Source organism: Macrobrachium nipponense, chromosome 2, assembly GCF_015104395.2.
Source record: "Macrobrachium nipponense isolate FS-2020 chromosome 2, ASM1510439v2, whole genome shotgun sequence".
NCBI lineage: Eukaryota > Metazoa > Arthropoda > Malacostraca > Decapoda > Palaemonidae > Macrobrachium > Macrobrachium nipponense.
Genome location: NC_087201.1, coordinates 34,284,298 through 34,309,531, shown reverse-complemented (window position 1 = coordinate 34,309,531; position 25,234 = coordinate 34,284,298). Strand labels below are relative to the sequence as shown.

The 25,234-nt window shown below is 45.1% G+C and overlaps 1 protein-coding gene across 1 annotated transcript in view; it reads right to left on the bottom strand.

Moving 5' to 3' along the window:
- The window catches only part of LOC135221155 (elongation factor Tu, mitochondrial-like), a gene marked incomplete in the record, with an annotated part of 114,001 nt that overhangs the window by 82,718 nt on the left and 6,049 nt on the right, over nt 1-25,234 (bottom strand). Inside the window, 1 exon segment of the mRNA XM_064258979.1 lies at nt 14,178-14,318. Coding sequence (XP_064115049.1) covers nt 14,178-14,318 — 141 coding nt within the window.

The following is a 25,234-nucleotide window of genomic DNA, read 5'->3' as shown; positions in this document are numbered from 1 at the left end:
AATCTTTCGATAGTCGAAAGGCAGTCAGGGCGAGAGCGTGGTATGTTTTGTGATACCTCTCGAAGTGGGGTTGTCTGAGCAGATCTGTCCTTTCGGGAGAGATCTGGGGAAGTCCACCGTCCATTCCAGTACCTCTGTGAACCATTCTCGAGCGGGCCGCCAAAGGGAGCGATTAACGTCATCCTCGTTCCTTCCGAGGACACGAACTTCCTTATCACCTCCCCCAGTAACTTGAACGGGGAAACGCGTATGCTCTATGCCCGTCCAATCCATGAGCAGGGCATCGACTGCTAGGGCTCTGGGATCCTCCCCCAACGAGCAGAAGTTTTCCATCCTTCTGGAGAGGAACGTCGCAAACAGATCTTTACTTGAGGTTTTCCCCATAGAGACCACAGTTTCTGGCAGGACTTCTGAATGAAGGGTCCACTCTGTTGGAAGGACCTGGTACTTCCTGCTCAATCTGCCTGCCCTTATATTTCTTCCTCCTTGAACGAATCTCGTCAAGAGTACTGTCTTCCGTTCCTCCGCCCAGATTAATAGATCCCTTGCCAACTCGTAAAAGGAGAAAGAGTGGTTCCCCCCGCCCCCCCCCCCCCCCCCCCCCACCCCCCCCCCCCCCCCCCCCCCCCGCTTTCTGATATATGCCAGAGCCGTGGTGTTGTCCGAGTTGACCTGGACCACCACACCTCTGACCTCCTCCTCGAAATGCCTCAGAGCCAAATGAATGGCTATAAGCTCTTTCGCATTTATATGCCAGGGCATCTGTTCTTTCGTCCAGATGCCTGACACTTCCTTCGTCCCTAGTGTTGCTCCCCATCCTGTTTCCGAGGCGTCGGAGAACAACACTAAGCGAGACAAGACACTCCCTCGTTCTTTTTCAGAGGTTCTAACCACCATCGCAAGTGGTTCTTGATGCTTTCCTGTAGAGGAAAGGAATCTGCCAATTCTCCTGCCTTCCTGTTCCACCTTCTCCTCAGGTAGAACTGCAGCCTCCCTACAGAAACGAACTGCTCTAGCGACGAAAGGGTGCCCAGAAGACTGAGCCATTCCCTCGCCGAGCTTCGCTCTTTCTCTAGGAAGGCCAAGATTTTCTCCAATCCTCTCGCAATCCTTTCTTGGGATGGAAATGCTCGAAAACCCCGAGAATCCATCCGAATCCCCAGATAGACAATGTCCTGGCTGGGGATCGTCTGCGACTTCTCGAGGTTCACGAGCAATCCTAGAGATTTGACTGGATCCAGAGTTATCTCCAAGTCCTCCAAACACTGCTGTCTTGACTGCGCTCTTATGAGCCAGTCGTCCAAGTAGAGTGATATTCTCACCCCCTTCAGATGTAGCCATCTTGCTACGTTCCTCATCAATGCCGTAAACAACTGAGGAGCCGTCGAGAGGCCGAAGACACAACCCTGAATTGGAAATAAATCCTTCCCTGCACCATGAATCGAAGATATTTTCTCGATGAAGGATGCAGGGGGGACGTGAAAGTAAGCGTCCTGAAGGTCGAGGGAGACCATCCAATCTCCTGGACGCAGAGCCGCAAAGGACCGAGTATTGGAAGTCTCCATGGAGAACTTTGTCTTCTCCACGAAGCGGTTCAATGCACTCACGTCCAGCACAGGGCCTCCACCCTCCCAAAGCTTTTCGCCACTAAGAAAAGGCGATTGTAAAGCCCCGGAGTGAGGATCCTGCACTGTCTCGGATGGCCTCCTTCTCCAACATTTGCTGTACTAAACCCAACAGGGAATCTATTTTTGCAGTGGATCCTTTGCGTTTACCTCGATGGACAGCTCCCTCCCCGGTGTCGTCGTCAATGGAGGTCTGTCTCTGAAGGGGATGAGATATCCTTTCTTGAGCACTTCCAGAGACCAAGAATCTATTTGCCTCGAGGCCCACGCTTCTGAAAACCTCAGTAGCCTGGCCCCTACTGGTGCTTGGAGGACTGGTATCTCATTTGGAATTCTTTTTCAGCACTCTAATGGAAGAAGACCTTCCTCTTCTTTCCACTCCTCTCTTCCTAAGGGCTCGGCCTGAAGAGCTCCCTCGAAAGGGCTGCTGAGCACTTCTTGGCTCCCTCTTTGTGGCAGGAACAGCTGGTCTTGACTTTTTTGCTGATTGGACAAGCAAGTCTTGTGTTGCCTTCTCAGTCAGCGAGTGAGAAATATCCCTCACTAACTGAGAAGGGAACAGCTGTTTAGACAGAGGGGCGTATAAGAGAGACGCCCTCTGGACTGGAGAGACTGCTTTTGTCAAAAATGAGCTAAAGACTGCCCTCTTCTTCAGAATTCCTGCCCTGAAAAGGGATGCCACTTCCGCTGATCCATCTTGCACCCGCCTTATCCATACAGGCGAGCACACTATGCAGGACTTCGGGTTCCAAGAAATCAAGGATCTTGAGTCTTCTTGGCCAAAGCCCCAAGGGACCAGTCTAGGAAGTTGAAAACTTCCAAGACATGGAATACTCCCTTGAGGAGATGGTCCATTCCTGACATAGTCCAGTTCGTGTTAGCCGATGGAAGCGCGTGCCTTCTTGCCGAGTCCACCAAGGTCGAGAAGTCTGCGTCTGCCGAAGAGGGAAGAGCTAGTCCCATTGCTTCCCCCGTGTTGTACCAAATCCCTCTCCTTCCCGATAGTCTGGAAGGGGGACAGGTAAACACAGTCTTTCCCGCCTCCTCCTTGGATTTAAGCCAATTTCCGAAAGCCTGCAAAGCCCTCTTCATTGAGATGGTAGGCTGCACCATTAAAATTCAAAAAAAGAGAAGACTTTGAAGTCTTCGTACTTGAAAATAAAGACCGAGGAGAAGGAGGGGCAGCAGGACTCTGAGACTCTCCGAATTCTTTCAATAAGAGGGCTGCCAAGGTCTTATAGTCCGAAAGACCTGCCCCCTTATTTGCTTCCGAGTCCGAAACATCTTCCATATCTTGAGCAGTGACATTTGGAGAAGAGTGCGCAACCGGAGTAGGACTCCTCTCTAAGCAAGGTGAGGGGCTCTTAGCAATATCAACTCTAACCTGACAAGGGCTACGGCCGCCTGTGCGACGTCTTGAGTCCCTGCCAGGAGAAGGCCGATCTTGCCCTTTGCCTATAGTTAAACTAAGACTATCCTGACAAGGACGACGGCCGCCTGTGTGACAACTCCCGTCCCTATCAGGAGAAGGTCTTGAATGTTTAAAACCTTTCGCAGAATCAGCCACATCCTGACAAGGGCTACGGCCGCCTGTGCGACGTCTAGAGACCCTGTCAGGCAAAAACTGATCCTGCGAGAAGTCCCAAAGAGGAGCCTCTCGGTCCGCTTCTAGCTCCATGTCCGATGAAGATCTTGATTCATGGCGCCTGGCTCCTGGCGCCTGGTTGGCGCCCGGTTGACGCCTGGCGCCTGGAAGGCGTATCAATCCTGGACAGTCTATCATGGCTGGTAGGCGCCTCAGGCGCCAGGCGCCTGGAAGGAGCCTCAGGCGCCAGGCGCTTTGCGCCTAGTAGGAGTTTCAGGCGCCTCCTGCGCCTTTCTGTATTTATGTATCTTTATAGAATCCTCCCGCCTCGTAGGCGTTTTATGCCTGGCAGGCGGCTGGCACCAGACTCCTGGCAGGCGCCTCGTCCGAGCTGTCAAGAGACTTCCACCGGACGGGATCCCTTAACGGGAAGGAATCGATCCTTTCTCCTGGGAGGATCCTTCTTCAAAACTCCCACTAACGAAGATATCTGTTGCTGCATTTGCCTCAGGATCTTAGTAGCTGCGTCTTCTTTTTCCACATCCGATCTCGGGGAAGGAGGATTTGATGAAAATATCTCCTTTCTCTTCTTTTCCGGAGGATATTCTTCCGGGAACTCTTCCGGGCTGGAGTCTAAAGATGGCGACTTCCAAGATCTTTTAGAAGGTCTCGACAGCTTGTCCTAACTCCATCCTTTCTTTGAAGAAGAATCGGATGAAGAAAAACACTGTTTTAGGATGCCCTTCCAACGGCTATCCTTGGCAGTCTGGGACGCAACTACAGAATCTGTCGAGGGGACGCCTGACCGGTGGGGATTCTCTGAAACCTTCCTGCGGCTTTTGACATTCCTTCTCCTCTGGGCATGGGAGCTTGGAAGAGGTCTAGACCTGGGAGCGAGACAGAGCCGATCAGACACACCCTCTACTTCACTGGGAACACTTTCACTTTGCTTACCTTCCAAATCCTTTAACTTGCGTTCCATCTTCAAAAGGGAAGCTTTCAGATTTGCAATTTCCGATGTTGAACTTGCAGAATCGGATAATTGAGAAGGTAAAGCTGTATGGGAGGAAGCAATTACATTAGAGATAGGCATCAGACTACTAACTGGCTCGTTAGAGACCGACCTACTCAAACTCTTGGAAGAGGCTTTTCTAGCCCTATCCCTTTCCAATTTTCTTAAATATGAGTTAAGAATCTTCCATTCCTCCTCATTTAAAATGATATTGTAATGATACAATTAAGTTTGTTCATACTTACCTGGCAGATATATATATAGCTGTATTTTTCCGAATCCGACAGAAATTTAAACACTTACGACACACGCAGTGGGAGTCAGGTGGTTAGTACCCATTCCCGCCGCTGGGAGGCGGGTATCAGGAATCATTCCCATTTTCTATTCATAATTTTTATTTCCACTGTCTCCTGAGGGGAGGTGGGTGGGTACTTGATTATATATATCTGCCAGGTAAGTATGAACAAACTTAATTGTATCATTACAATATCATTTTGTTCATAGAAACTTACCTGTCAGATATATATATAGCTGAATCCCACCTTTGGTGGTGGGAGTAGACAGAATAGAAGATTTAGGAACATATATATGCAGATAATTGATATCTTGATTCCTTACCTGTTAGCATAGCTGACTTCGTGGTTACTGCCGCATAAGGTCTGCTTGTGACTACTAGAGTTGCCCAGCAAGTAGAGACCTATAAAGCTGGTTGCACACCAGATGATCTGTCAACAGGGGCGAGACCACGACGTGACTAGACCATTGACCATACAAATGAGGGCAACGAAGTAAAACCAAACCACCTGGCATAGCCTACCAAAAAGTATCCCACATAGACTAAGCTAATGGAAGGGAGATCCGCCGCAGGCGGTCAGCCCCACAACCATAACACAAGTTAAAAACTCCCCTAAACCATTAAAGGATAAGATGAGCGCTACCTCCTGCCCCAAAACAGTGTCTGCAGCGACGTATGGTCCGAGCGGAGTAACAATTTTCGTATGTTGCTTTCACCTCCCGCAGGTAGTGTGAAGCGAACACGAATTGCTTCGCCAATAAGTGGCGCCCAAAATATCTTTGATTGCCATATTTTTGTGAAAAGCCACCGAAGTAGCAATAGCCCTCAACTCGTGGGCTTTCACTTTCAGAAGCTCCTGTCACTTTCACTACACTTTTCATGGGCTTCCTTAACCGTACTTCTTAAGAAGAACGCCAGTGCATTCTTCGACATCGGAAGATCTGGTTTTTTCACAGAGCACCACAAGTTCTCCGAAGAACCTCTGCATGCTCTGGTTCTCTGCAAATAAAACTTAGAGAGCCCTGACAGGACACAGGGACTCTCTCAGCTTCAGGTCCCACTAGCTCCGACAACCCTTTGATCTCGAACGTCCTCGGCCAAGGGTTGGGAAGGGTTCTCGTTCTTTGCTAAGAACGTAGGACTTAAGGAACAAACTGCACTATGATCCTTGAACCCAATATGCTTGCTTATGACTTGAATTTCGCTAACCCTCTTCGCCGTCGCCAGAGCGGTTAGGAAAATGGTCTTCTTAGTAAGATTCCAATAAGCAGAGGCTAAAATAAATGGGAGCGGTTCAAATTGACTCGACATGAGAAACTTTAGTACACGTCTAAGTTCCACGATGGTACTTTAGGTTGGAGAACTTTCACAGTCTCAAATGATCTAACGAGATCATGAATGTCTCTATCATTCGCTAAGTCGAGTCCTCTATGTCTGAAGACCACAGAAAGCACGCTTCTGTAGCCTTTAATCGTGGGAACGGCTAGTTTCGCTTCTTTCCTAAGGTGAAGAAGGAAATCTGCTATCTGGCTCACAGAGGTTGAGGTGGAGGAAATGCCCTTCCTTCTGCACCAACTTCTAAAGACAGCCCACTTTGATTGGTAAACTGCGATTGAGGAGGGCCTCCTTGCGGTGGCAATCGCCGTTGCCACAGGTCTTGAAAAACCCCTCGCTCTGGCCAACTTCTTGATAGTACTGAACGCAGTCAGACTCAGAGCGGGGGAGGTTTTTTGTGGTACTCTCGTAAGTGGGGCTGTCTGAGTAGATCTTTCCTTAGGGGCAGAGTCCTTGGAAAGTCTACTATGGAAGGACGAGTCAACCTCCGTGAACCAGTCGACCGCTGGCCAGAAGGGGGTGATGAGGGTCATTCTCGCTCCTTCTGATGCAGCGAACTTCCTCATTACTTACCCGAGGATTTTGAATGGGGGAAAAGCGTAAATGTCTAGTCCCGACCAATTCCACAGTAGGGCGTCTACTGCCACTGCTCCCGGGTCCAGAACTGGGGAGCAATACAGCGGAAGTCTCTTCGTTCGGGAAGTTGCGAAAACGTCCACATGAGGACGTCCCCACAGCTTCCATAGCGCCTGGCATACTTCCTGATGAAGGGTCCCATTCCGTCGGCAGAAGCTGTCCTTGCCGACTGAGAAGGTCCGCTCGCACGTTTCCACGCCTGACACAAATCTTGACAGAATCGTGACGTTTTGCGACTTCGCCCAAATCAGGATATTCCTCGCGATGGCGAACAGAGAAGGAGAGTGAGTTCCCCCCTGTTTCCTGAGGTATGCCAAGGCTGTGGTGTTGTCCGAGTTTATCTGAACCACTTTGTTGGAGACTTCCTCTTGGAAGAACCTTAGAGCAAGGTAAACCGCTGAAAGTTCTTTTAGATTGATGTGCCAGGACACCCTGTTCCCTCTCCAGGTGCCTGACACTTCTCTCCCTCCCAGTGTTGCTCCCCAACCCGTGGAGGACGTGTCGGAGAACAACACTAGGTCGGGGATCCGAAGCTTGAGCGAAAGTCCTTCCGCAAGCTTCTTTGGATCCAACCACCATTTGAGGTGCTTTTTCACTTCTTCCGTCAAAAACAAGACCTCTTCTAGATCCTGTTTGCGTGACCAATTGCTTGAGAGGAAGAACTGAAGTGGTCGGAGGTGCAACCTTCCCAGAGAAACAAACTTCTCCAGTGAGGAAATGGTCCCCAGCAGACTCATCCATTCCCTCACCGCCAGCATGTTTCCTTCCCTAGAAAGGCCGACACTTTGTCCAGGCATTGAAGTTGTCGCCCCTGGGACGGAAAAGCCCGAAAAGCCACTGAGTCCATCTGAATCCCCAGATAGACTAAGGATTGAGAAGGAGTCAGATGCGACTTTTCGAGATTCACCAGAAGTCCCAGGGACCTCGCTAACGACAGAGTCGTGTGAAGGTCCTTCAGACCACCGGGTCTTGCGATGAGGCTCGAATAAGCCCAGTCGTCTAGGTAGAGAGAGATCCTTATTTCCGCAAGATGGAGCCACCTCGCAACGTTCTTCATAAGAACGGTGAACACCATCGGCGCCGTGCTGAGACCGAAGAGCAGAGTGCCCTGAATTGGAAAATCTTCCCTTTTAGGACAAACCGCAGGTATTTCCTTGATCGGGGATGGATGGGGACGTGAAAGTATGCGTCCTGAAGGTCTAAAGAGACCATCCAATCCCCCGGTCTTAAGGCTGCAAGCACGGATTGAGGTGTCTCCATCTTGAACTTCTGCTTGGTAACGAAGCGATTTAGACTGCTGACATCCAGAACGGGGCGCCACCCCCCTGACTGCTTCGGCACTAGGAACAACGACGGTTCGTAAAACCCCGGAGAACTCCGGTCGAAGACCTGTTCCACTGCCTGCTTCTCGATCATTTGATCTAGTAGATCGTGAAGCACTTTCTCGCTTTTCTCCCTGATACGAAGGAGACAAAAATCCTTTGGTGTCGAAGACAGCGGGGTAACATCAGGAAAGGAATTCTGTACCCCTTCTTGACGATGTCAGAGACCAAGCGTCGGCACCTCTCTCTTCCCAAGCTTTCGCGAAATGTAGAAGCCTGGCTCCTACCGGTGGCTGAAGGACTTCCCTCTCACTTCTTGCTCTTGGAAGGAGCGGGAGTCTTGCCTCTGAAAGAGCCTCTTCCTCGAGGGGCTGGCTTCGAGGAAGAAGCGGATCGAAAGGGCTTCGATTTCTTCAAAGCAGAGGACCCAGAAGACGAAGTAGTAGTAGGCTTCCTAGAAGACTGTGCCAGAAGGTCTTGGGTTGCTTTCTCCTGGAGACTGGCAGCTATGTCCTTTACCATAGACTGGGGGAAGAGATGTTCTGAGAAAGGAGCGAAAAGAAGATCCGCTTTTTGCGCTGGTGAGACCGACTTTGCAGTAAAATTTGCAAAAAAGTGCTCTTTTCTTAAGCAGTCCCGTGCTGAAATGAGCAGCCAATTCCTCAGAACCATCCCTGACGGCCTTGTCCATGCAAGACAATACACTGGACAGCTCCCCCAGACTGATGGAATCAGAACTCCTGGACCTGGCATCCAATACTCCAAGGCACCAGTCAAGAAAATTAAAGACCTCTAGTGTCCTGAAGAGGCCTTTAAGGTGAAAGTCTAACTCACTATGCGTCCAAGAGACCTTAGAGGAAGACAGAAAAGATCTTCTGGCGGCATCCACAATTAATACTACCAAAGTCTCCTTGAGCTGAGGCTGGAAGCTTAACTCCGACGTTTTCTCCCCGTCTCATACCACATACCAGCTTTGCAAAGTCTTGAAGGTGGTAAAGCGAAAGAAGTCTTGCCTGAAGCTTTCCTCTTTTCCATCCAATCATGGGCCTTTCGAAAAGCTTGCTTCGTAGAAAGCGACTTCTTCATTTTCACAAAGCCCGAGATCTTAGTAGCTTTGGATGACGAAAACTGAGAGGGAGGAGTACGTGGAGCTTCAGGTTGGAAAGTGTCTGCAAAGACTGACTGTAGCAAACGAGTCAAAACCTTGTAGTCCGTCGAACTGGAGCCAACTGCTGTTCTTCGTCCACTTCGACGAAAGCGTCACTAATTTCCTCTTCAGACACTGGAGAAGTCGGAGGAAGTAAAGAAGAGTCACGAGCTTTCTCAAAAGAGAAAGAGCGGCGAACAGGAAGAAGTTCCCGCTTCCGCTTGCGCTTGCGGAGGTGGAAAACTGACGTCCGTTAGGCGCGCGCATTTGGCGTCCGACCGAAGCCAATCTACTGGCGCCGACTGAAGCGCGCTCGACCGCAACAGGTGTACACCTGGCGTCCACTGGCGCGCGCTGAGCGTCCACTGGTGCGCGCCGAGCGTCCACTAAAACGCGCTGAGCGTCCACTGGCGCTCGCTTACCTTGCAAACCGAATCACGCTCCGCGTCCACTAAAGCGCGCTTGACTTTCACAGAAGCGCGCTCGGCATCTAAAGAAACGCGCTTCTTATCAACAAGTTTCGTAGCAGCGGAAACAACCGCTTCACGAGAGCGAGAAACAAATTTCTCGCCTCCTCTAGAAAGTTGCTGGGGAGCAGAACGAACTCTAGAGGGAGACTCAAACGGAGAGAGAGACGAGCGAGGAGAGGGAGAGGGAGAACGCCTCGACCTCTTCACAGGAAGATTGTCATCCTTCTTACGGCGACGTGGAACAGTCTCTCTCGAAGAAAAAACATCTCGAAGTTGCTGCTGAAGAGACTGGAGAATCTTGCTTGTAGGTGAAGCCTCCTTTTCTGGGGAGGGGCTGATCCTGTGAGCAGGCGAGTGGCGAGGGACGCCTTCTTCCTACTCCCAGGAACCGCCACTTCACGCACCTTAGAGCGACTGCGGCGCTCGAAAAGAAACATCTAGGAAAGACTCCGCCTCCGAATAATCCTTATGCTTCTTCTGCGGAGGAAAAGCAGCAAACGCACTATCAGGCGACGAGCAAAGTTCCGGAGAACAACTTGGACGTGAAGCGTCCCGAACGCGAGCCGTCTTTTTCAGCGGACGTGATGCGGTATGAGAGCTCCACCCCTTGCGCGGGGAGGAAGCTTCAGAAGAAGAAAAGCACTCCTTGAGAAGACGTGCACGCGCACGCTCCTTGGCAGTCTGGGTAGGTTCGTCAGAAGCTGCCGAAGGCACGCCAGATCGGTGGGGGTTCCTCGTAACCCTCCTTCGACTTTCGACATGCTCTCTCTCCCGTAATCTGGGAGTCAAGCAGAGGTCTAGGTCTAGAGGCGGAATGAGGCCGATCTGACGCACCCTCCACTACACAAGGGGCACTTTCACTGCACTTCTCTTCACTTTTGCTCTCCAGAGCTAACACTTTTGATTCTAAGTTACGAATCGATTCAAGAATTAGCGATAAAGTATTACCTTCTACCGACACTGTTTCAGGGGCCGGAGGCAACACTACAGGGGTAGGAGCATAATCTACAGCAAGGATCCCTTAACAGGAGAATATTATAAAATCTTGCCTACCTGAAACAACTCCTGGAGGAAGACCTCCTTAACCTATCTCGCTCAAGTTTCTTAAGATAGGTTTCATACGCCTTCCATTCCGACTCTGTTAATCTTTCACACTCCTTACAACGACTTTCAAACGTACATTCATTCCCCCTGCAAACTTTACAAACAGAATGTGGGTCTACTGAAGCTTTCAGTAGCCTACCTCTACATTCGGACATAGAACAAAATCTAGCGCTAGCAGAACTAGACCCTGACATCTTGATCAAAGAAAAATCAATACCAAATTCAAATCAATCCAAAGTCAACGTGTGCCAAGCCACCGATCCAATTCAGATACCAAAGAAAAACCAAAAGGGATACTCAAGTAGCTAGTAAGTTTCCAAAATCTGGACGGAGGTGCTGCAAACAGGTGTTTTCAGCACCGGCGACAGAAAAATTATGAATAGAAAATGGGAATGATTCCTGATACCCGCCTCCCAGCGGCGGGAATGGGTACTAACCACCTGACTCCCACTGCGTGTGTCGTAAGTGTTTAAATTTCTGTCGGATTCGGAAAAATACAGCTATATATATATCTGACAGGTAAGTTTCATGAACAAATTCTTACATTCATCACATGTATTCAATTGTGAGCATTCATTCCCTCTACATTTCTTACAAGTAGTGTGAGGGTCTACCGAAGCTTTCGGTACTCTCACATTACAACTTTCATCCACACACACACTGAACGAAAAAGAAGAGTCAGACATTCTGATAAAAATCCAAATCCAAATTCAAAAAACAGTCCACAAAAGCATATGCCAGGCCAGAGATCCAATACGTCACCAAAATATCAGTCTAGAAGATCAACGGCGATGAAACACAAAAGTCAAAGTCAGGAGGAACTAGCAACGATGTTACTAGCACCGGCGACAGAGAAAATCTGGTTCTAGAACGGTAATGGTTCCTATTCCTGCCACCCAGCGGCAGGCCGGTAGATCACCTGACCTACCTGTAGCGTGTGCCGCGAAATTCGAATTTCTGTCGGGACGACGGAGTCTATAGCTAAGTATATATCTGACAGGGAAATTGAATGTATGAAAATTCATATTTAGCAAAAAATGACTTTTAGAAAAAAAACTCCTCATTTGATTGGAGGTCTACATCAGGTCTATATATGGTAGTAATCCCAAGTCTTAATATTAAATATCAAGGGAGGATATAGAATTTGAAAAATGGTTATTTTCGGGATAAATCGCCCTGGCGTCACAAAACTGAAGGTCAGAGGCGAAAATCATATGCAGTTTGGAGATGTCCCAAGTCACCTTATTAAGTGGTATGAATATCAAAGTCCTGTCCTTAAAGAATGGCATTAGCCGGCCAGCCCCCTTAATGGTTCCAGTTTTATGGCGCTTGGCTAACAGCATCGTCAATCAGAGTTCTGGCAATGGTAAGCAGTTTCTTGACATAGCTAAGCAGTTTATCAGCATCCCAATCCCCTAGTTTTGAGGAATTATCAAATTTTAGTTACTAACCTAACAGTTTTCAACTGTTTTATATCTAAATAAACATATCCTGAAGTGATAATGCTAAAAAAAATTTATATTGGTTTGCTGACAATTTTGTTCATCACTTGTATTACAATGTTAACCGTTAAACGCCGAAGCAGTATTTTAAAAATCGTCTCCCGTATGCTGGCGGCGTTCACGAGTGAGCGCCGAAGCGGAAAAAATGTTTTTTTTCAAAAAACCACAGCACGCTTAGTTTTCAAGAATAAGAGTTCATTTTTGGCTCCTTTTTTTTGTCATTGCCTGAAGTTTAGTATGCCACAATCAGAAATGAAAAAAATATCATTATCACATATATATATTGGGATATATGACAGCACGAAAAAAAAATTTCATATATAATTGTATACAAATCGCACTGTGAGCAAAACGGTTAAAGCTAACAAGTTAATTTTTTTTAGTTGTATTGTACACTAAATTGCAATCATTTTGGTATATAACACATTGTAAAACGATTAAGGCAACACAGAGAAAGTATTATCACAAAATGATGCATGAATTTGTACCGCACGGATGTTTAAAAAAAAGAAAAGCAGTTTTAAAATTCACCATACAATCGAAAATAAAATATTGTGCTAGAGACTTCCAATTTGTTGCATAAATTAAGGTAATTGATTGAATATTACTAGACTGTAAGTGTTGTAGCTTACAATTGCAGTTTTCTACCATTTCGGTCAAGTTAAAGTTGACCGAAGGACAAATTTTTTCTATTTATCGTTATTTATATGAAAATATTTCAAAACTGATAAAAGCTACAACCATGGGTTGTTTTTTGTTGTATTTTACATGACATTGCGCATATTTTCATATATAAAGCTTTATATAACGGCTAATTTAAAATGGTGCAAACATTATGACAATCGGCCGAAAAAATTTATGATTTTTTTGGAAGAGTTACCGTGCGGACGTAAGGAAAACGTTTATTTCATAAATTCACCATAAATTGAAATATTGTGCTAGAGACTTCCAATTTGTTGCAAATTAAAGGTAAATGATTGAATATTACTAGAATGTAAGAGTTTTAGCTTACAATTGCGTTTTATGACCATTTTGGTCGAGTCAAAGTTGACCGAAGGTTGAAATTTCGGCACTTATCGTTATTTATATGAAAATATTACAAAACTGATAAAAGCTACAACCATGGGTTGTTTTTAGTTGTATTCTACATGAAATTGTGCATATTTTCATATATAAAACTTTATGTAACAGATAGTTTAAAATGGTGCAAACATTACGAAAATTCGGAAGAGTTACCGAGCGGACGTAAGGAAAAGTTTTTTTCATAAATTAACCATAAATCAAAATATTATGCTAGAGACTTCCACTTTGTTGCAAAATGAAGGTAAATGATTGAATTTTACTAGAATATAAGAGTTTTAGCTTACAATTGTGTTTTTCGACCATTTCGGTAGTCAGTTGACCGAAGGTTGAAATTTTGGCACTTATCGTTATTTATATGAAAATACTTCAAAACTGATAAATGCTACAACCATGAGTTGTTTTTAATTGTATTCTACATGAAATTGCGCACATTTTCACATATAATACTCCATGTAACGGCTAATATAAAATGATGCAAAAATTATGTCAAAGTGACGAAATAATTTCCGAGATGTGACGCTGATGCTTTTTAGTGCGAGAAGAAAGAAATTTGCGCTTGCGCGCCTGGGTAACGATTGTAAACAAAAGAATGCCTTAATCCGTGAGCTCCCAGCATCCTCCAAGGCGCATGATTTAAAAGCTTTCGCTAGTAGGCCTATAACTATTTTTCCGCGAATTTTTAAAAAATCTTTTTTTTGTCGACGTACCATACGTCGGTTCGGCAGCCGACAAGACAATTTTCGTCAACGTTTAATACCTCCAATCGGCATTAAAGGGTTAAGCTGAGTTACAATTGTACCTAATAAAAGAATGATATTTGGCTAAGTAACAATCTGTTAAGCTGAGGTGCAATTTTATATACCTAATAAAAGAATGACATCTGGTAACACAATCTGTTACGCTGAGGTCCAATTGCACCTAATAAAAGAAAATTTTAAAAATAAAGTAAAAATTGTGAACATTCCTAAATTTGCTTCTTGACTTACTATCACTCTAGATCAAAGTATTTTCAATTTGATCAATTTCTTTTCATTTTTAAATGACTACAAAAAAAATCTTACCTTATTAATGAAAACTACAATATGTTCAATTCCAATCTGTTTGGCAAGGAGTAAATGTTCCTTTGTTTGGGGCATCACACCATCAGTGGCAGCTACCACCAATATTGCGCCATCCATTTGAGATGTCCCTGTAATCATATTCTGAAAAAGTGAATATTGTTTAATGAAGCAGTATGAAACCTTAAATTTAAAATCATCTATAATATAAACCCTATTTTGTAACTACATAATTATAATAAATTTTGGATATCATTTGTTTAATGTAACATAAGCCCCGAGTTACTCATAACCAAAGGGCTGTGGCAATTCCCATTGAACCAACATCAGATGCTGTACTGATGCCATTAAGTTATAATTAATCATTTGACAATCAACATTCACCTTGTCCTCTGGAAGACGGACAAGTGCAGGATTAGGTTAGATGTGTGATTATACTGTGAGGTGAGGTACTAGTAATATACAGTCTTTACCTTACTAATTTATTAATAAAACTGTCACAAAGGCCAATAGCTCATGCGAGCCTCAAAGTAGTCCCAACCTCTTGGCAAATCAAGGGATTAAACCCAAGCATCTGTTTTGTCACAGACATAAATTTACATATAACTAGATACAAATCATCTGAATGGTAATTGAACGTACATGACTACAAAGTTGGCATAACAATGTATAGAATGATAACAATACATGAAAGGTGACAATAATGGTCACTGGGATATCTGCACCAAAGATGTGCAAGAGAATTTGTTTTTTCTCTCGACTGCATGGTTTTTCTTCTCTTGTAAGTCATCAAGGAGAAAGATTTTGAAGGTAGCCCTTCCAAAAGGGTGCTAAAATACAAATCATATGTGAATTCAGGCTTCTATAGCTAAGACAACTGCAAATTATCATCTACTTCTGGTTTATTCCAATAAGAATTCAAAACTCTGTCTTTTAATTGGAGTCATCCAGACCTTGACTTTCTTGTTGCCTTGCTTTAGGAAAGAAAAAGATAAAAGTTTTTCCACTTCTGTAATGGAATTACCAGGTCAGAAGGTACTCACATAAATTACACTCCAAGATACTGTAATACGGGTTTATCAATCTCTCCCCTCCCCCAACCGGCAGCTAGACTACTGTGTATATGGCTATACTGAGAGAGAGAGAGAGAGAGAGAGAGAGAGAGAGAGAGAGAGAGAGAGAGAGAGAGAGAGAGAGAGAGAAATTTAAATTCTTCTGCCATAACAACTACAAGGCTATTTGCACCAGAAACAATTATCAACCACCACCATTAAAAAATAAAAGCAGATAAAGTAGAAATACAAACACAGGTCTAGCCACTGCAACAAAAATTCTGCAGTGAATAAATATTTTGGCTATCTGGTGTCAACACTGTGGTGATAAGATGGAAAATGGGTTGGTGGGATTTAATTTTTTCATTTATTTTTTGCCAATACAGGCAATCCCAGTTATCGGTGGGGGTTCTGTTTGACTAGGTGCTAAGAAGCGAAAACTGCCAATAACCGAACTCAAGTCATTTATGGGGTGGCGATCATGGTTAATGGCACCTGTTAGGCATTCAAACCTCTTGGTGCTATCCATCCAGAACAGATTGACATATGATCAGTAAGATCCTAAGATTGAACCATAAATTGCCAATTTTACAGCGCTAGACAAGCGCCATAAAACCAGATCGCCATTAACCGAGACAGCCAATTACCAGGGACTGTCTATCATTTTTTTTTTTTTACTAGCAGTTTGCTTTAGTGGGTTAGGTTAATGAATTAAGTTTAGATTCTTTTGGTGGTCATGGTAGTATTAAGTTAGGCTAAGTTAGGAATAGGAAGATAAGTTAGAAAAAGTTAGGCTAAGTTAGGAATAGGAAGATAAGTTAGAAAAAGTTAGGCTAAGTTAGGAATAGGAAGATAAGTTAGAAAAAGCCCAAACATAATAATTTGGCACCCAACATGAGGTCTTTGATAGTAAAGTAAGAGTGGGGTACCTAATTGGAGATGGCAGAGGGAGGAGGTTTGGAAGGTGTTGGGTTAAGCCGAGGTTAGCAAGGTTGGAATGAGATGTGGCATAGGTTGACATGCATGAGGATCAGCTAACAGGATAAGTTAGAGGAAGCCCAGCTAAGGGGCAGTAGATGGGTTAGAAACATAAAGGTGATGGATGAGAAAGTATGAGATGAAGAAAATGACTGAAATGACAAAGAGTGGGCCCCGTGTTGGGAAAGGAAGTGAGAACAATGAGGTAAAAGGTGCAAGAGAAAGGATCCCTAAGAAAGGAAAGAAGGTACCCGCCATGGATAAGGGTTGTATGAGTGAGGTGAGTGAAAGCGATGAGGAAAGTATGAGTGAGGTGAGTGAATGTGGTGAGGAAGAGATAAGAAAGAAAAGAAAGGGAAAGAACAAGAGAACACAAAAGGGAAAAGGTGTGAGGAGAGGAGTTGAGTTCCCAGATTTGGAGGAGTAGCTTCGAATCAGAAGTTGAGAATGCCTGTAAGAATAGTAGTAGTAGTAGTAGTAGTAGTAGTAGTAGTAGTAGTAGTAGTAGTGTAGTAGTAGTAGCGAGTTTTCCAAATGAGTATAAGAAGTATTATAGACAAAAGTATGTGGTGAATGAAAGTGTGTGGGTGAAGCAGTTGGGGGAGTTCTTCGATAGGCGGTTAAACATGTGCTATTGAAGTATGTGTGAGGGTGAAGCCAAGTATAAGTCTGTGAAGGTTAGAGTGATTAGGCAAGTGAAAAGAATGTAAGGAAGTGTGGTATACAAGGAGGAAAAGATGAAAGCCAGAGAAAAAGTGGGCTTGTAAATGCCCATAGGTCAGAAGCGTTGGCCACAAGGAAGTATGGAGAAGAAGAGGAAGGAATTAGGGAAAACAAGCACTTCATCCTAAAGTTCTTGGCCACCATTCCAGAAAAGATTAAGGTAACTTTGAATGAGAAGTAAAAAGATCTGAAGCAGTGGTCGGGGAGGAGGTTAAATTGGGAGGATGTTTTACAGGTCCCAGAAGAACTGAGAGTATATACATGATGATGAACCAAAGGAAATGTACGTTGGGTCCAAGGTGATAAATGGAAGGACATATAAGGATGCTTTGGTGAGTGAGGAGATAGGAGTGATGTGAGCCTTGATGGAGGAGTGTAGGAGAGACCGGGTAGAAAGAGGAAGAAAGAACGTACAAATGAATGTGGTGAATAACAGGGAAAAGGAACTGGAGCAGAAGCCGAGGTGTAGGAGTGGAAGTGTAAGTAGAGTGAATAGGAATATGAAGGGAAGTCTGATGGGAATGAGTGGTAGTGTTACAGGTGTAAAAGGACTGGGCATGTGAAAGCAGATTGCAGATGGGCCAATGGGCCAATGGCATGTTTTGGCTGTGGAAAAAAAAAGAGGGCACATGTTGGTGGATTGCCCGAAAAGGTGGGACATCAAGTGAGAAACTGCCAGAGTGGAAGGAGTAGGATAAGTGGAATTTGTTGTGGAAACTGTGGAATGAGTAGGCATTTTGCCAGGATATGTAAGGACCCTCAGGCAAGTGTGAAGGATGTGGAATGGAGGGTCGCAAAGGAAGTTTGCCGTAGCAAACTCCAACCCCTGGGAAACTTAAGTGAGAAGGGGTGTACCGTATGCACCCTCTGGTAAGGAAGGGATAGATGTATTGCATGTAAGAGAAGGATCTGTAAATGGGAAAGTCTGTTTTGGGGAAGAGTAGATTGCTGTTTGTGTGTTAGAGTAAAATGTGGTGGAGTGTTATTGAAAGCATTGATTGATACTGGTTGCAGCGGAAGTATGGTTTTAATAAACACATATGAGAAAATAAAAAACTGTAGCACAGAGGGAGGAATGTGCTGGACATGTAATAGGGACTGGAGGATTGGAAGTAAAGGTACATGCAAGGTTTGTGGAGTTGGCTACAGTTGCTGGAATGAGGTTGGAGGAGGAGGATTTCTATGTTGTGGATAGTGAATGTGAGGCATCATATGTTGCTGCAGTATGCAATTTTTGAAGAAAAACAGGGTAAAAGTGTACCCAGAACAAGAAATAAGAGATATGAATGGGAAGTGAAACGAGTGTAACATTGTATGTGGAAGAGGATGAACAAGTAAGTTTGAAGATGGTTTCTGGAGTAGAGGTGTATGCAATGGAAGAAGTACAATTGCATAGAGATTTGGGGAGTGTGTGTGGAGTGTGAAAGTAGGGTGGAAAACCAATGTTGGAGTTGGCACAGAAAGTTTGGGTGAAATATTCATGTTGGATGGTAGCTCTGCGTGTTATGAGATAAGTGGGTCACACACGTGTTTGATGGAATTTTGGATATAAAGGACCCATTGGTGTGTAGGGATGTGAAAAAGAAAAGATGGAGATGCACACACCTGGGTGATGGATTGGGAAGCTTAAGAAGCGTGGCCAATTTGAGTAATGATAAACACGTTAAGGGATATGATGTGATGGCAAAAGGGAAAAAGTCAGAAGAGTGGAATACAGAAAAGTTTGGGGAAAATGTGAGATTAAATGAGAAGTTGAGCAAGAAAGAGCAGGTGTATGAGTTGTTGTGGGAAAGAAAGGATGTGTTGAGTCAAGGTGATGAGGACTTTAGGACAGCTAGGTTGCCCGAGTTCCATTTTCGACTAACTGATGATGCAGTGATTTATCAGAAACCCAGGCATTTCCTGACTCTGGTAATGTATGAGATTGAAGATAAGTGTGAGGAATCAGAAAGGATAGGAGTGACTGAACCCACTAAGATTGTTTGGAATAGTCCAATTGTGCCAGTAAGAAAGCCTGATGGGAGTGCTAATGTGTATTGATTATAAGAAAATAAATGAAGTGACAGTGAAAGGAACATTCCCCGTGTACAGTACGTATTGGGATGAAGTGTTTAGCAAGATGGATCTGGTAAAGGGGTATTATCAGATGCCATTGGCAAAGGATTGTAGACCTATAACTGCTTTCTCGTCTACAAAAAAAAGTATCAGTTCAGCAATCTCAGTTTTGGATTGGCTAATGCCACAGCTGCATTTTAGAGTGATGCATGTAGTACTGAGCAGTTTTCCCTGTGAAAATGTGTTGGTGTTTCTTGACAACATTTTGGTGATGAGTAAGACTGCAGAAGAGAACAGGAGATTGGTGCAGGCAGTATTAAAGAAGTTAGAGGAAGTGGGTGAAAGTCAAGGTAAGCATGAGTGGTTCATGGAAGAGGTGGAGTTCTTGGACCACAAGGTGAGTGAGTCGGGTACGAAAAGCAGAAAAGTTTGTGAAGAAAGTGAGAAATTTCCCTCGACCCAAGACCATTCAAGAGTTGTGTGGATTTTTAGGATTAATCAAGTTCGGAAGGAAGTTTGTGGAAAATTGTTCGGGGATTCCAAAGCCATCGTCAGAATGGACAGGCTGTAAGAAGAGTACAGTTGTGATGTGGGATGAAAGGATGGTGAAAGCATTTGAGAAATTGAAAGAGGAAATGGTAAATGATGTGGAGTTGGCTTACCCTGACTATAGTGTGGATGATACTAAGTTAGAAGTGTATATGTGGATGCTAGTAAGTTAGAAGTGTATAAGGATGCAAGTGGGTGGATGTTTGATGCAAAAGCAAGTGGTGACTGGGATTGAAGGGGATAGAGTGATAACATGTCAGTAAGACATTTAGTTTGGCAGAACGAAAATACTCGACTATTGAGGGAACTGGTTGCGCTTTGATTTTGTGTGAAAGCTTTATGACTGTTTCTGTATAGTGTGAAGTTTGTGGTGCGTGCAGGCAATCAACCTCTAGCATCTCTGCAGAAAATGAAGGGAGCGGATGCTAGAATTGTGCAAATGGTACAGGATTTGAGTGACTGATTTTGTTGCAGACATTATGTCTAGACTACCTGGGGAAGGGAAAGAAGAGAAAATGAAAAAACACTGGTGGTAGCATGTGAGAATAAGGGAGGTGGTGACTCGATGTTTGAAAGTGTTTGGTATGGATGAATGATTTGGTAGATGAAGGTTTGAAGGTGTGGGTGCCTGGAAGTGTGAATGAAACAAGGGCAGAGATAATTGAGGAAGTTTGCAAGAGGCCTGGATGTTTGGGAGTGTCACATGTTGAATGGTATAGGCAGAGTCTACGAGCTATGGTGTGTCCTAGAGTAGGCCAATTTCAGGAGGTTTTGGTGGTGGTGAGTAAGAAGCAGAAGGCGATTGTTGCCGTACACATTGGGGGTGATTAACCTATAGTGTATTGTCATGAGAGTGAAAGCGAGGGAGCGTAAGTTGCATTTGCAGTGTTTGAGTGGGGTAAACTATAACTGGGTTGTAGCGAAAAAGAACTAAGAACAGAAGTATGAGGAGGAGGAAAACGTTGAAAAGAGAATACAAGAGTTGTTGGATAGTTCCAAATGCACAGAAGCCTTAGAAAGTCCGGTGTGTCAGAATGTGATGTGCTACACAGCAAGATACTCAGATTGTCCTTCATGCTGTCAGTCTATCCAATGATCATACAAGGCTCATCATTCGCTCTGACGACACAGATGTCTTGGTGATATTGGCATACAATTATATGCTCATCAAGTATACAAGTACAGCAAGTTATGTCACCCAGGTGGGCGGGCATATAGTACTGGCAGAGGTGACGTATGAAGCACGCTGTGAAGCTTAGTGTAAACTCGCCGAGTATTACCTGTACACTACGAAAGTGCTGTGACTGGTAATATTATTTTCCTGACAGCCAATATGAGCAGTCACGAGGAAGATTTGCCTGTGCTGCCGTTATTGTAGCACAAATGTATGATCAGTTGTACAATTTTCATAAGAAAAGGCGGAAATTGACAAATGATTGGCTTCTACAGCGAAGGAACAAAGGAAATTCTGGAAGTATCTTCAAAGAACTTTCTGGAGAACGGGGTATTTTCCAAAAATACTTCAATAATGAAGGTGACATATGGCAACGACAAGTTGTATGGGTGCAAAATTATGCGATAACTTTTCTTTAAAAGGAAATAAAGATCATATAACTGAACAAAATTATTAATTTATAACATCAAAATATTTCTTATAAGAGCAATTTTTATCTCATTAAAATATTAGATTAGCAATACAGTGGAAACTCGACATACAAAAGTCCCAACTTACGAAAAATGATATTGTAATGATACAATTAAGTTTGTTCATACTTACCTGGCAGATAGATATATATAGCTGATAATTCCGACGACCGACAGAATTTAAAACTTACGACACACGTAGTGGGAGTCAGGTGGTTAGTACCCATTCCCGCCGCTGGGAGGCGGGTATCAGGAACCATTCCCATTTTCTATTCATAATTTTTATTTCCACTGTCTCCTGAGGGGAGGTGGGTGGGTACTTAATTATATATATCTGCCAGGTAAGTATGAACAAACTTAATTGTATCATTACAATATCATTTTGTTCATGCAACTTACCTGTCAGATATATATATAGCTGAATCCCACCTTTGGTGGTGGGAGAGACAGAATAGAGGATTTAGGAAACACATATATGCAGATATTTGATACCTTGGTTCCTTACCTGTTAGCATAGCTGGCTTCGTGATTACTGCCACGTAAGTCTGCTTGTGCTACTAGAGTTGCCAGCAAGGTAGAGACCTATGAAGCTGGTGCACTCCAGATGATCTGTCAACAGGGCGAGACCACGACGTGACTGGAGACCACTGGACCATTACTAATGAGGGCAACGAGACAAAAATACAACCACCTGGCTTAGTTTACCAAAGGTATCCCACTTAACTAAGCTAATGGAAGGGAGACCCGCCCCAGGCGGTCACCCCACAACCATAAAACACAAGTTAAAAACCCCCTAATCCCTAAAGGATAGGCATGGTGTTACCTCCTGCCCCCAAAAACAGTGTCTGCAGCAATGTATAGTCCGGGGAGAAGCAATTTTCGTATGTCACTTTCACCTCCCGCAGGTAGTGTGAAGCGAACACCGAATTGCTTCTCCAAAATGTGGCATTCAAAATATCTTTGAGTGCCATATTTTTGTGAAAAGCTACCGAAGTAGCAATAGCTCTCACCTCGTGAGCTTTCACTTTCAGAAGCTTCAAATCACTATCACTGCACTTATCATGAGCTTCTTTAATCGTACTTCTGATGAAGAACGCGAGTGCGTTCTTCGACATAGGAAGATCAGGCTTCCTCACTGAACACCACAAATTGTCAGACGAACCTCTGCAAGCTTTAGTTCTCTGCAGATAGAACTTTAAAGCCCTGACAGGACACAGGAATCTCTCACGTTCATTTCCCACTATCTCTGACAACCCTTTGATTTCAAAGGTCCTCGGCCACGGGTTGGAAGGATTCTCGTTCTTTACTAAGAACGCAGGACTTAGAGAACAAATCGCATTATTGTCCGAAAACCCAATCTGCTTGCTAATGGCCTGGATTTCGCTAACCCTCTTCGCCGTCGCCAGAGCGGTTAGGAAGATCGTCTTCTTCGTCAGATTCCTGAGAGAAACTGAATGAAGCAGTTCGAAGTGACTTGACATCAAAAACTTGAGCACCACATCCAAGTTCCACGAGGGTACTTTAGGCTGGATGACCTTCTTAGTCTCGAAAGATCTAATGAGATCATGAAGGTCTTTATTATTAGTCAAATCGAGTCCTCTGTGCCTGAAGACTACAGAAAGCACGCTCCTGTAGCCTTTAATAGTTGGAACAGCTAACTTCACTTCCTCTCTCAGATAAAGAAGGAAGTCAGCTATCTGGCTCACAGAGGTTGTGGTGGAGGAAATGCCCTTCTTCCTGCACCAGGATCTGAAGACAGCCCACTTCGATTGGTACAGAGCGATTGAGGAGGGCCTCCTTGCGGTGGCAATCGCCTTCGCCACAGGTCTTGAAAAACCCCTCGCTCTGGCCAACTTCTTTGATAGTCTGAACGCAGTCAGACTCAGAGCGGGGAGGTTTTTGTGGTACCTCTCGAAGTGGGGCTGTCTGAGTAGATCTTTCCTTAAGGGCAGAGTCCTCGGAAAGTCTACCAAGAAGGACATCACCTCTGTGAACCAGTCGGCTGCTGGCCAGAAGGGGGCGATGAGTGTCATCCTCGCTCCTTCCGATGCCGCGAACTTCCTCATCACTTCCCCGAGGATCTTGAGCGGGGGAAAAGCGTATATGTCTAGACCCGACCAACTCCAAAGTAGGGCGTCTACTGCGACTGCTCCCGGGTCCAGAACTGGGGAGCAATACAGCTGAAGTCTTTTCGTCCTGGAAGTTGCGAAGACATCCACCTGCGGACAACCCCACAGGTTCCACAGCGACTGGCAAAAAACTCCTGGTGAAGGGTCCACTCTGTCGGCAAAAGCTGTCCTCGTCGACTGAGAAAGTCCGCTCGAACATTCTGTACTCCCGACACGAACCTTGTCAGGATAGTGACGTCTTGCGCTTTCGCCCATAAAAGGAGTTCCTTTGCGATGGCAAACAGAGAAGGCGAGTGAGTTCCCCCTTGATTTCTTAGGTATGCCAGTGCTGTGGTGTTGTCCGAGTTGATCTGAATGACTTTGCCGGATATTTCCTCCTGGAAGAACCTGAGCGCCAGGTAAATCGCTGACAGCTCTTTCAGATTGATGTGCCAGGGCACCTGTTCCCCTCTCCAGGTGCCTGACACTTCTTTCCCTCCTAGTGTTGCTCCCCAACCCGTGGACGACGCATCGGAAAACAACACTAGGTCGGGGTTCCGAAGTTTGAGAGAGAGCCCTTCTGCAAGCTTCCGTGGATCTGACCACCAACTTAGGTGATCCTTCACCTCTCTCGTTAAACACAAGATCGCCTCCAGATCTTGTTTGGTCTTCCAATTGTTGGCTAGGAAGAATTGAAGAGGTCTCAGGTGCAACCTTCCCAGAGAAACAAACTTCTCCAGTGAGGAAATGGTCCCCAGCAGGCTCATCCATTCCCTCACCGAGCATGTTTCCTTCCCCAGAAAGGTCGCCACTTTTTCCAAGCATTGAAGTTGTCGCCCCTGGACGGAAAAGGCCCGCCCGAAAAGCCACTGAGTCCATCTGAATCCCCAGATAGACTAAGGATTGAGAAGGAGTCAAATGCGACTTTTCGAGGTTTACCAGAAGCCCCAGGGACTTCGCTAACGACATGGTCGTGTGCAGGTCCTCCAGACACCGGTCTCGCGATGAAGCTCGAATAAGCCAGTCGTCTAGGTAGAGAGAGATCCTTATATTCTCCAGATGAAGCAGCCTTGCCACGTTCTTCATCAGAATGGTGAAAACCATCGGCGCTGTGGTCAGACCGAAGCAAAGTGCCCTGAATTGGAATATCTTCCCCTTCAGGACAAATCGCAAGTATTTCCTTGATTGGGGATGGATGGGGACGTGAAAATACGCGTCTTGGAGGTCTAGTGAGACCATCCAATCCCCTGGTCTCAAAGCTGACAGCACAGATTGAGGCGTCTCCATCTTGAATTTCTTCTTTGTGACGAAGAGGTTTAGGCTGCTGACATCGAGGACGGGTCGCCACCCCCCCGATTGTTTCGGCACTAGAAACAGACGGTTGTAAAAGCCTGGAGATTCCAGGTCGAAGACCTGTTCCACCGCTTGCTTCTTGATCATTTGTTCTAGCAGATCGAAAAGCACTTTCTGTTTCTCTCCTCGATACGAGGGAGACAAATCCTTTGGTGTTGAGGATAGCGGGGGTGACTTCAAGAACGGAATCCTGTATCCCTTCCTCACAATATCTAGCGACCAAGGGTCGGCATCTCTCTCTTCCCAGGCTTTCGCGAACAGAAGAAGCCTGGCTCCTACCGGCGTCTGAAGGACTCCCAAATCACTTCCTACTCTTTGACGGAGCAGGGGTTTTCCCTCTGGAAGAGCCTCTTCCTCGAGAGGCTGTTTTCGAGGAAGATCCAGTACGAAAGGGCTTCGGTTTCTTGGTAAAAGAAACGCCAGAAGAGGAAGGAGCTGCTGGTCTTCTAGAAGACTGAGCCAGAAGATCTTGCGTTGCCTTCTCCTGAAGGCTCGATGCTATGTCCTTAACCATAGTCTGGGGAAGAGATGGTCTGAAAACGGAGCGAAGAGCAAGTCCGCCTTTTTGCGCTGGAGAGACGGATTTGGCTGTGAAGTT